The sequence below is a fragment of the Castanea sativa genome, chromosome 7 (assembly GCF_040712315.1).
Source record: "Castanea sativa cultivar Marrone di Chiusa Pesio chromosome 7, ASM4071231v1".
NCBI classification, from domain to species: domain Eukaryota; kingdom Viridiplantae; phylum Streptophyta; class Magnoliopsida; order Fagales; family Fagaceae; genus Castanea; species Castanea sativa.
In genome coordinates this window covers 10,939,219-10,951,580 of record NC_134019.1, presented here as the reverse complement: position 1 = coordinate 10,951,580, position 12,362 = coordinate 10,939,219, and the positions used below count along the sequence as shown (strand labels likewise).

The following is a 12,362-nucleotide window of genomic DNA, read 5'->3' as shown; positions in this document are numbered from 1 at the left end:
ATATATATATATATATATATATATATATAAAGAAGCAACTCCGCTGTTACCAAACTGGATTGCCACTAGTGTTTTCATATTGTAATTCATGATGTACAGTCACGAGATGTACCTTTAAAATTGTTTTGAACCTTTTTTTTTTTTACTCTTTTATTGCGGAATTATGCTCGATTTTTTTGGTGGAAAATATTATATATATTGCATTATTTGATATTTGCATCCGAAAGTACGAACCAATTGAAGACCTTATATATATATATATATATATATATATATATATATATATATATATATAATTTATGATCAATGCAAAACAATGTCAATAGAGTGGAAAATTTTTTCCACTCCTATTAGGCCACCACAAATAAACTCCACACGGGGAAAAACTCTCATTATAATGGTTTCCCTCTCTTCACCCTCTCAAGTCTCAATCACTGCACAAACAGATTGCTGACTAGTGTTGATCTATTGTTAATTTTTTCTCAAATGACACCCTTTACTTAAATTGGGTCACTTTTCTAATTAATTTTACCTAGATTCCAAACTTGGGGTATGTTTCCCATTTGAGGCTCCATAATAGCCCCAAATAGAATATGTTTTCCTATTTGAGATTTATTTTCTTGAATGAAAGATTTTCTTGTATATAGTTAAACCATAAATATTAATGATGTTTTTTTTTTTTGTGTGAATCAAACAATGAGAAAATATTTTTTCAATAATTTTTTAAGGTAATAATATATATATATATATATTTCTAATAATTTAATAGCTACAAGAATGAATGAGGGAAATTTCAACCTTGATTCTCCTCATAATAAAAAATAGATAATAATAATATTGTTGAGGTTAGTCTCCTAGCTTCTTTATTAAAAAAAATAAAAGTTTCCTAGCTTCTAGAATTAGTGTAGTATTACAATTAAACGTAAGTTTTTGTTAGGTTAACTGGTAAAGTGTCTTTATATAAAAAAAAGGTGAAGTCTTTGATGATTGAATCAAAGATTTTGGATTTAATTTTCATCTACAACAAAAACTAATTGGTGTATTGGTTAAATGGTAAAGAGTTATCATTAGGAGCGAACGCCATAAATTACAAATCTCTAAAAAAAAAAAAATATTACAATTAAAAATGGTGATCCCTTAAATCAATCTAATTTTTTTTGTTGAGAATCCTTAAATCAACCTAAGTGTTAAATGAAACCCTTGTTAATCATGTACTATCTATATCACTTGTAACCATCCCAATGATTCATGCCCACATAAATATAGGAAATTGATTGTTAATAGTTAATACCAATTTGCAAAAAGACCAATCCATATCCAACGTTCATCAAGAATAAGCGTACTACCATTAGGTTAGGTCCATTACCAAAGTGTCAAAATGACTCAAAATCCATCTTACATGACAATCAAGAATTTCAAAATTAGACTTTTTTGTATTATTATTAGTTGTATTAAGTAAATAACACAACCATTCACATCACATTCACGTTGTGTAGTACAAAACCCACCAAAACGCAACACACATAAACCACCCTAATATTTTGCAAGTACAAAACCCATCTTAAATGATAGTCAAGAATTTCAAAATTAGACATTGTATTATTTAGTTGTAATAATAAGCATAATAATTAATAACATACCATTCACATTCACATTCACATTCACATTCACATTCACATGTGCAGTACAAAAGCCAACACATACCTAATATTTTTGCAAGTACAAAACCACTCTCCCAACAAATATCAAGGTCAAAATAGTAATTTCAAAGCCCCCTCTCCTCACCTGCCCCCACCATTTTTCTTCAGCAACTTTAGTTAAAAAATTGCTGTCTCTACCATCTCCCTCGGAAAGAAAGAAAGTTCCTTTTCCTCTCTTTCTCTCTCACATACATATCTTTCCTTTCTCTCTCTCAATCTCTTTATATTTCTTCCCCTGCTTTTCCTCTGTTTTCATCCCCTGTTTTTTTCTTTGTTCTTTCTACACACGCACCTTTCAATGGCGCCGGGTTTAAGGGACCTCCAGCTCACAAGACTCGCCGGCGCCGATGAAGAATCCGGCGACTTGGAGGACGTGCGCCTTCTAGATTCCTACGAGGATACCGGTAGTTTCAATAGAATTGAAGAGGGGATGAGAACAATTCAGGTCAGAGTTACAGGGATGACCTGTGCTGCTTGCTCCAATTCTGTTGAGTCAGCTCTCAATAGCGTTAATGGGGTTCTTAGAGCCTCCGTGGCCTTGCTTCAGAACCGGGCTGATGTGGTCTTCGATCCCAATTTGGTTAAGGTTTGTGGTCTTGGTTTTGAATACCCATGTTGCGTTTTGACTGTTTATGTGATTTTTGGTGTGTTTGAATGTTAGTTTGTGTTGAATTGGGAAATGGGTCAGTGTTTTTTTGGTGGAAGTTTGAGTTTTTGGAGTTGGTTTTGTTGCTTTGGACTATGGGTTAGTAATAATTGCTTTGGGATTCTCATGTTGCGTTTAACTGTTTATGTCATTGTGGGTGTGTTTGAATGTTAGTTTGTGGTGAATTAAGAAATGGGTTAGTGCCTTTTTGAGTTGGTTTTGTTGTTTTGGACTATGGATTAGTAATAGACTAATAGTTGCTCTTTTCGTGATTTTTGCTTAGTTTTGTAATTTGTGAGTTTTTTTTTTCTTGGACTATGGGTTAGGTTGGTCCTAGTTGATTGGTTTCTATGACTTCATTTATGCTTTTTGTTAATTTATATATATTTTTAACCTTGGTTTAATTTGCAATTTCTGCTGAACCATGTGAAGTGTTTATTTTATTTTTTGGTTTCTTTTTGTGGTTTATGTCTCTTCTTGTTTGGATTTTTATTTATTTTATATTATTAATCGGGAGTGTATCGTGAATATAATCGGGATTTTTATTTGTTTTGCAATGTAGATCAGCCTTTATTGTTTAGTATATCGGATTCATATATTTATTGTAATGATGCCATTTCTTTTTCTTTAGTAATTATGGATGCTAGAAATTATCACAGGTTAGTTTAATGATAGAGGTTCATTAGTGGAGTACGCGGCATTAATTATTTTATTAAATTTTAAGTGTATAGTTCCTATAGTAATTTAACTTAACCAAGTTTTATTCATTGTTCAGATCATGAGCATGGGTATTTTTATTGGAAATGTGAATCATTATGCTTGAATCTAGTTGTTGATCAATAATTATTATTTTTTAACATTTTATTGGATTATCTATGGGTATTCAAGTGATCTTTCGTGTCTGAGCCACTCTTTTTTTTATGGGGTGTGTCTACATGTACCTGAAGGGTGGGTGATTTTTTATTTGGAGATACAATAATGATTAGAATTAGGCTGAAGAGACAGAGTGACCACCAGATGCCCTTTATTGAGTTTATTACTACAATTGATGGTGTTTCCTCTCTCTTTATCTCTCATACTCAGAATTTTCAATTCAAGGATTCCTGATTTCTTTCATAATTCTTATCTTGCAATTGTACATAATGGTACATGTTTTTATCAGTTGAAAGAGGATAGAAATATTTGATGCACTATGATTAGATAGTGTGATTACTATTTAAACATAATTTTAATCTTTTTAGCTAGTCTTATTAACTATAAACCTGGTCAATAGCTTAGGTGCCAGACAGCTAGACCAAAGTGGGCAGAAGGCCATTGCTTTATAGAGGCACTTCTGGGTGAGAGAAAAGTAAATAATAGAATGTATCTGTGTTCTACATAAGATGAGATAACTAGCAAAGAATGCAAGCCTTAGGTTTAGCATTTTTGGTGTTTCAGTGTTTGTCATTATTAGTTTCTATAGAGTTCCTGGCAACCGTTTGAAATCCTTAATTGTCTTCCTGTCTGTGATTGTGTGTGGGGATATCTTGCAAAGTAGTTTATTTCTGCCAACTTTGTTTTGTAGACCCCATTAAAGACTTTGAAGCATTTTCTTACTTGTCTTACTCTAGGATGAAGATGTTAAGAATGCAATTGAGGATGCGGGCTTTGAGGCGGAGATTCTACCTGAACCTGGTACTTTTGGAACAAAGCCACATGGAGCTCTGGTGGGGCAATTCACAATAGGAGGTATGACATGTGCAGCCTGTGTGAACTCTGTTGAAGGTATTTTGAGAAATCTTCCTGGTGTCAAAAGGGCAGTAGTCGCCTTGGCCACATCACTAGGGGAAGTTGAGTATGATCCCACTGTCATTAGTAAGGATGATATTGTCAATGCAATTGAAGATGCTGGTTTCGAAGGTTCACTTGTACAGAGTAGTGAGCAGGACAAAATCATACTAGGGGTTACTGGCATATACACCGAGATGGATGTACAGCTTTTAGAAGGCATACTTATCCACTTGAAAGGAGTGAGACAATTTCGTTTTGACAAAATGACAAGAGAAGTTGAAGTTCTCTTTGATCCTGAAGTTGTCAGTTCTAGATCCTTAGTTGATGGGATTGAGGCAGGAAGCAATGGGCAGTTCAAATTAAATGTAACGAGCCCTTATGCAAGAATGACTTCCAAAGATGTTGAAGAAGCCTCAAAAATGTTTCGGCTTTTCACTTCCAGTTTGTTTCTCAGTGTAAGTATTTTTTTGCATCTCCATGATTTGGTGTATTGCTCATCTTTCTTCATGCATTTTTTATTTTATTTTATTTTATTTTTTCACTTCTTTAAGTTGTGTGTCTTTGGCCTGATGGTCATAAGGCCAAAATAAAACTTAGTCATAGTGTGTAAATGTAAAGCTTAGTTAAGTTGAGTTGAACCTTTGTCCTGATCGTTTGTTATGCATTTAAATCTCAATGTAAGTTTTTTAATAATAGGTATGCTTTGAAAAGCTAAATGAGGTGTGTTGAATGTTTTATACCTTTTATTTGAATTGTAATGCATTAGATTAGACACTCTTATCTCCACCCTAGGATTTGGTACTTTGTTTAGTGAAGGGAGATGTAAATCAAGATAAATATACAAGTAAAATTTATTATAAAAATTCATCCTTTGATGTTTTGCAAATCTAACTTGAATTATTTTTTATTTATTTATAATGTAAAAATCAATAATTAGTTTGTAATAGAACCTTAGAAATGATAAAAGGGATGATATACCTTTAGATGTAAAGGTGTGGGCGCCATCAGCTTTGGACCATATCATTTTTTTTTAATAAGTAGATCTGGACCATATCATATAGCATAGTTTCTAAATATCTAGTGAATGGTGAGTCTCTTCATTGTTTCATACTAAATATAAAAAAGAAAAGAAAAAAAAAAGTGCAGCTCTTTATCATTTTCAATTTAAATTATTCATAAAAATATAGGGATATTAGTTTGCAAAGATAGATATGCACAGACCTTTTTTGGCTTCTATTGGCTAATAGGGAAACAAGGCATCATATATTGACATACTTTATGTTTTGTAATTAGAAGAAAATAAACAGTTCCACAGAAAATATTTTGAAGCCCATGTAGAAATCCATCTGAGACTGAGTTTCTATTCTAACTTTTAAAATTAATTGTTGGCTCATGCTTTGGCTCCAGATTCCTGTCTTTCTCATAAGGGTAGTTTGTCCTCACATACCACGGGTTTATACCTTATTGCTGTGGCGATGTGGACCCTTCCAAATGGGGGATTGGTTGAAGTGGTTATTGGTGAGTCTTGTCCAATTTGTTATTGGAAAACGCTTCTACATTGCAGCTGCCAGAGCTCTTCGAAATGGATCAACTAACATGGATGTTTTGGTTGCATTGGGAACTTCAGCCTCTTACTTCTACTCTGTATATGCTCTTCTATATGGTGCAGTCACTGGATTTTGGTCTCCAACATACTTTGAAACAAGTGCCATGCTGATAACATTTGTGTTGTTGGGGAAGTATTTGGAGTGCCTCGCCAAGGGAAAAACGTCAGATGCCATCAAGAAGTTAGTGGAACTTGCGCCAGCAACAGCAGTGTTACTTTTTATGGACAAAGGTATGCATTGTGTATGTGTCTTCCTTCATTTTTTAACAGAGGTAGGAGTGTTGTTCCAATAGAAGCGTTGATTTTTTATTTAAATGACCAAAATATTTAGATCTTTTGTAATATATTTTTAATATTGATTCTAAAAATTAAATTGAAAAATTGTCAATAACTAACTGCTTTTAATTTTATTGGTTTCTAGGTGGGAAGAGTATTGGAGAAAGGGAAATAGATGCTTTGCTAATTCAACCTGGTGACACTTTAAAAGTTCTTCCTGGAACAAAGGTTCCTGCTGATGGTGTGGTTGCGTGGGGTTCGAGTTATGTTAATGAGAGTATGGTAACTGGTGAATCTGTACCTGTTTTAAAGGAGGTTGATTCATTGGTTATTGGAGGTACAATAAATTTACATGGTGCCCTTCACATAAAAGCTACTAAAGTAGGAGGTGATGCAGTTTTAAGCCAGATAATTAGTTTGGTTGAGACAGCCCAAATGTCAAAAGCTCCTATTCAGAAGTTTGCTGATTTTGTAAGTATTCTGGATGTAGTTTTCTGTAATCTTAGCTTGCTTTCTCAATTTTTATGCTTATTTATGCATCATTTGAATTTTTCTTAATGCTTTGAAAAAAGGAGGGTTTCATTTTACTGTTATCTGAAGAAGCAAAATTACTATTGGGTAAATTTCACTAAACTACCTTGAGGTTTGGTCTAATACCACTCAAGTCCACAACTTTTAAAAAGTGACCAACTTAGTCCTTGACACCGTTTAGTCCGTAGACGCTGTTTAAACCCGTTAGTTGTTTTTAGCCTCTCCTCCCTCTTTCCTCTTCTCTCTTCCCTCCCATGCTCTCTCTCTCCTTTACTGAATGCCTAGCTCATGCTAAGATTTTTGAGTTTGTAAGAATCACACTACATGGCTGCACTGTGTCATAGAACAAAAACATACACACAGCCATATAAAACTTGAAACCCCCAAAAATCTCAAATTACAAACACAGATTCATAATCATACACACACACACACACACACACACACACACACACACACACACAAACACTATATTAGACCCATTTTGATACAAAAATCAGAAAATACCCACAGATTCACAAATGATTATACCCAAAACCCACATTTTAAACCCAAATAAAAAATCATCAAATCCTCATCACTATAAGAGAACTCAGTCCTAAATTCACCAAAACCCAAACCAACAAAGAAAGAGGAGAAAGACCCGCAACCACTAGTGGTGGCATTGCTGGTGTGATTTGTTGCATGTGGCAGTGGTGGAGCTCATGCGTCTCCACCAAATATTTGATGTTTGGCACACAAACCCAAACCCAAACAGAAATCCAAATCCAAACCAAAACAGAAGCACAAATACAAACTTTTTCTTACATTGCTGACGAACACCAAAGCTAGTGTTGGTAGCACTTAATTGAAGCCTTCAACGAGGAAAAACAGCAACAATGGTTAGGAGAAGCTCGAAAATCCTTATCCAACTTTCTTCATGGCATTGATTCGACAGAGAGAGTGCAAGATCTTAATAGCAAAACATGGGTTCGGCCATGGCCAAAGGTTGAGAGAGGGAGTCTTCAGCCGCCGACAGTTGTGGGTGAGAGAGAGAAGAGAGAGCCAGAGAGATGTGAGAGAGAAGATAAGGGTTTGTGAGAGGGATGAGAGAGAGGAGAGAAGAGGAAAGAGAGAGGAGACTGAGAACAACTAACGGGTTTAAACAGCTTCTAGAGACAAAATGGTGTTCAAGGACCAAGTTGGTCACTTTTTAAAAGTTGCGGACTTGAGTGGTATTAGTCCAAACCTCAGGGTAGTTTAGTGAAATTTACCCATAACTATTTATATGCATAACTAACTGTAAAATGATTTTCATTGTGGCTTGGCAATTGGCTCTGATTGAATTGCAAGTAGTTTATGCTATTGAATTGCCAGCCCTTTCATGTTTGAAGTTCATAATTATATAAGACCCCTTCTCTCTCCCCATAAGATTTTCAAAATGGGTGGCGTCTACTCTTTCCCTTGGTTTTTTGGCTTTTAATAGAAAATATAACTTTAGATAGAATAGAGTGGAGGAAATAAATGCATTTGACCAACCCTAACTAATCTATTGAGGATCCATAGTTGACCCCAAAAATTTGGGATTAAGGCTTGTTGGTGTTGTTGGGTATCTGCTCTCTTCTACTGGATTACTGTATTTGTGTGGAGGTGAGTTTATCCGGTCCAAAGCTTGTGTCCAAATGATGGTTAGGATAAATACATTGTACCTGCCCCTATATTCAGTCTGCTGAATGGGGCCTAGAATGGCTCTTAAAGCATGGAAGATAAAGGAACAAATAGGACATTTTAGCCTTAACCTATTGAGTTTCTTATATGGCAAGCACTGCAGCATGTTATAGACAAACTGAAGCCAGTAACAAGGTGCTTTGAGTATCAGTGAGTCAGTACCCTCTTCTTAAGTGGAATGTGATATGCATCTTTCTGTGCAGGTCTTTTACTTGATTTGATTGGATAAGATAGTATGATGCCGTATTTACCCCCATCAAATTATACCTTTAGATGTAGGAGAAGGAGAGAGATCGAGAAACTTAATTTTGTGAAGGCTCTCCAATCACTGATATACATGAAATGGAAGAAGAAAAAGAAGAGGAAAGTGATCAAACCAATTTAGGCATGTCGGAGATTAGGCCATTTTCCTATATATACGAGTCCGGTTTTTTCCTTAATTTTTTCAGCTTTCAATCCCTGAATTTATAGTTTCAAAATTATAGATTGATCTGGTAATATATAAAGGGTTTGGTTAATGTATGCCTTAAGGGCATACATTAACCATCCCTTTTAGGAAACTTTTTATGGGAAATTGAAAGAGCTGTTAAATCAGTTGGTTACTTTTTCATTTTTTCATAAAAGTTTCTAAAATGGTTTACTAACATATGCCCTTTGGGCATACGTTAGTAAAATCCATATATAAATCTTGGTGTCATGTAGTGTTCCTATCTTAATTATTCATTGCACATGCAGGTAGCAAGCATATTTGTTCCTACAGTTGTTGCTTTGGCAGTGTTAACATTATTGGGTTGGTAAGTTCACAATTCTTTGGGCATGCTACCATGCTTCTCATGGTTATTGAATTTTTCCTACGGTTATAATGTTTATGCCTCGTTTTCATTAAATTTTTTCTTTTATTGATTTGATTGTCTCTAGGTATATTGGTGGTGCTCTTGGAGCTTATCCAGAACAATGGCTACCAGAAAAAGGAAATCACTTTGTATTTGCCCTCATGTTTGGAATATCAGTGGTGGTTATTGCATGTCCTTGTGCTCTTGGCTTGGCGACGCCAACTGCTGTCATGGTTGCAACAGGGGTAGGGGCTAATAATGGTGTGCTGATAAAAGGAGGAGATGCTTTGGAAAGGGCTCAAAAGATTAAGTATGTGATATTTGATAAAACAGGCACCCTAACCCAGGGAAAAGCCACGGTTACAACAGCAAAAGTTTTTACAGGAATGGATCGTGGAGAATTTCTTAGATTGGTGGCCTCTGCGGAGGTGACTTCCAATTCTCTACTAGTTTTCCATTTTTTACTAAAAAACTCAGCTGTGTTTTTAGATTTTCCCAATTCTTGGCTCTGAATTATGGTGCCAGAGAAAGTTCCCAAGAAGACCTCATAATATGACAATAATAAAATAAAAAATTCTTGCCATAATATTTTGATTCCTAAAATGTAAAACTTGCCATAATATTTTGAATTATGGTGCCAGAGAAAGTTTTCATTTTCTCCTTCTTCACCTAACATGATTTGTTTCCTTATTTTGGGGTGGCATGGGGGTGATGGAACTTCTATATATATATATATATATATATATATATATATATAGTAAGCAATGGAATAGTAGCATAACTTTTTATTCTTTATTTTTGTTCACTGGCTTAGGCTAGCAGTGAACACCCGTTGGCGAAAGCAATAATGGAATATGCACGCCATTTTCATTTCTTTGATGAACCTTCTGCAACCAAGGATTCTCCAAAACATAACAAAGAGACAAATTCCGGATGGCTTTTTGATGTCTTGGAATTCTCTGCTCTGCCAGGAAAAGGTGTCCAATGCTTTATAGATGGAAAACTTCTTTTGGTGAGTTTCCTTTACATTGAGATATGTAAATGTCAATTCATTCTTTAAGATGTGCTTCATTACTTTTTGGGATTGCTTACCGGAATTAATGTATCCCGAACAGGTTGGTAATCGGAAACTGATGACTGAAAGTGGAATCACTATTCCAACCCATGTTGAAGATTTTTTAGTAGAGCTTGAAGAAAGTGCCAAGACTGGCATACTCGTTGCATATGACAATAGCTTAATTGGTGTTTTGGGAGTTGCAGATCCACTAAAGAGAGAAGCTGCTGTGGTTGTAGAGGGCCTTAAGAAAATGAATGTCATGCCGGTCATGGTTACAGGGGACAATTGGAGAACAGCTAGGGCTGTTGCTAGGGAGGTTCGTATATAACTTTTATGTGTTATTCGGTTGAAGCCCGGATTTTAGCATTATGAAACTCAAAATTCTTTTGAGTTCTGATATTTAGGCAACTATGATATTACTTTTCTAGGATCTGAGAGTTGTTCTTACCCCTATAATATCAATTATGTCGTAACCAAACTTAAAAGGTTTTCATCTAAAACTCTATATTCTCCGAGTTCTGAAAAATGAATGATGATGCTGGGCAGGTTGGCATTCAAGATGTAATGGCAGAGGTAATGCCGGCGGGAAAAGCTGATGTTATCCGATCATTCCAAAATGATGGGAGCGTAGTTGCAATGGTGGGTGATGGAATCAACGACTCCCCTGCGCTAGCTGCTTCTGATGTTGGTATGGCAATTGGCGCTGGGACAGATATTGCAATAGAAGCTGCTGATTATGTATTGATGAGAAATAACTTGGAAGATGTAATCACAGCCATTGATCTCTCAAGGAAGACCTTTGCACGTATTCGATTGAATTATGTGTTTGCCATGGCCTACAATGTGGTTGCAATCCCCATAGCTGCTGGGGTTTTATATCCTTCTCTAAGGATCATGTTACCACCATGGGCAGCTGGTGCATGTATGGCTCTCTCATCTGTAAGTGTAGTATGCTCTTCTTTGCTTCTTAGGAGATACAAAAAACCCAGACTTACAACCATACTAGAAATAACTGTAGAGTAGAAAGAGAACTGAAAAACTTTAGGTTACGGTTTTGAATTGAGATAAGGTGGGGGTTCCATTAGAGTTTGATATCCCAATTTTGTATATTTCCGTTTCTCTTACACTGAGGGTGTAAGTTTGGCACCCCATTCAATGTAAATCCCCTTGTATAATAATGTCCTTAATGCTTTTTCTTTTTTAATTTCTATTTTTTTCCCATCTTGTTATGATATTTTTATTCAATGAAAATGATTATGTTTGCTCTCTCGCTCTGATTGTGGGGTTGTGTGCATACATGTTTCAGTGTTTGTGTGCACTGGGCACACTTGCATTTCATGTGAATTTACATGAGGGAAGAGAAGGTATTTTATGTATGGGATATATGGATTCTCTCTCTTAGATAGTGTGTCCCACGCAATGTGGAGTGCATACGTTGTGAGAGGGTGAATGTATATAGCTAATGTGTGAAATAATTATTTGAGAAAATGTTTGTTTGTTGTGTACCATATATAAATTGTGGAAAAGTTCTCTAAATTGCGGGTCTCAATATATGCAGCTATATGAACAATTAAAGAGTTGTATTTTCATTTGAGGCAAAATAAGGAAACTTCTAAACCTTTTCATGGTATACTTATAATTTTCCGTTTGCGTTTCTTCTTTAAGGCTCAGTTTGTTTTGACTAAAAATATTCTCTCTATTTTCCCGTGTTTGGTCCGACTAAAATAATGGCCAACCTTAAAGAAATGGTGAAGATACCTTTCAATTCTTTCTTTGTTTGTTAAGGTTTTGTGTTTTGACTGAAAATTATTTTCCCCATTTTTGGGTGTTTGGTCCATCTGAAAATAATGGTCAATTTGAAAATTTTCTCAAGTTGACCGTAAAATAACTCCCTCTGAGTGTAAAACAAAGTTTGAAAAATATCCCAATCCCTCTCTTTTTCACCCCCAACCACCCCACCACACCCCACCCCACCCCACCCATCACTACTGTAAACTAGTTGTGGCCACCGGTGCCACCACTGCAATTATTGATGCCTCCACCACGACCATTGGCACCACAAACCCCCCCCCCCCTCTCTCTCTCTCTCTCTCTCCTAAACTATCCCAACCATCACCTTGACAATCACAACCCACCCCTGGCGACTGCTTGCAAGTTTAAATTTTGTGTTGAGATGATTTTTTTTCATACTAGCAAAATACTTGAAAATGTTTTCCAGTGCATTTTCAAGAATATA

The 12,362-nt window shown here is 35.6% G+C and overlaps 1 protein-coding gene across 1 annotated transcript; it reads left to right on the top strand.

The window, feature by feature from the left end:
• Positions 1-1,853: 1,853 nt before the first annotated feature.
• LOC142642948 (copper-transporting ATPase RAN1) lies at positions 1,854-11,396 on the top strand. Its single transcript, XM_075817413.1, has 9 exons — positions 1,854-2,286; positions 3,957-4,571; positions 5,524-5,953; positions 6,144-6,469; positions 8,972-9,030; positions 9,155-9,497; positions 9,884-10,081; positions 10,185-10,442; positions 10,673-11,396. Exons 1-9 carry the CDS (start codon positions 1,999-2,001, stop codon positions 11,147-11,149), a joined length of 2,994 nt encoding a protein of 997 aa, XP_075673528.1. The 5' UTR covers positions 1,854-1,998; the 3' UTR covers positions 11,150-11,396.
• Positions 11,397-12,362: the final 966 nt, after the last annotated feature.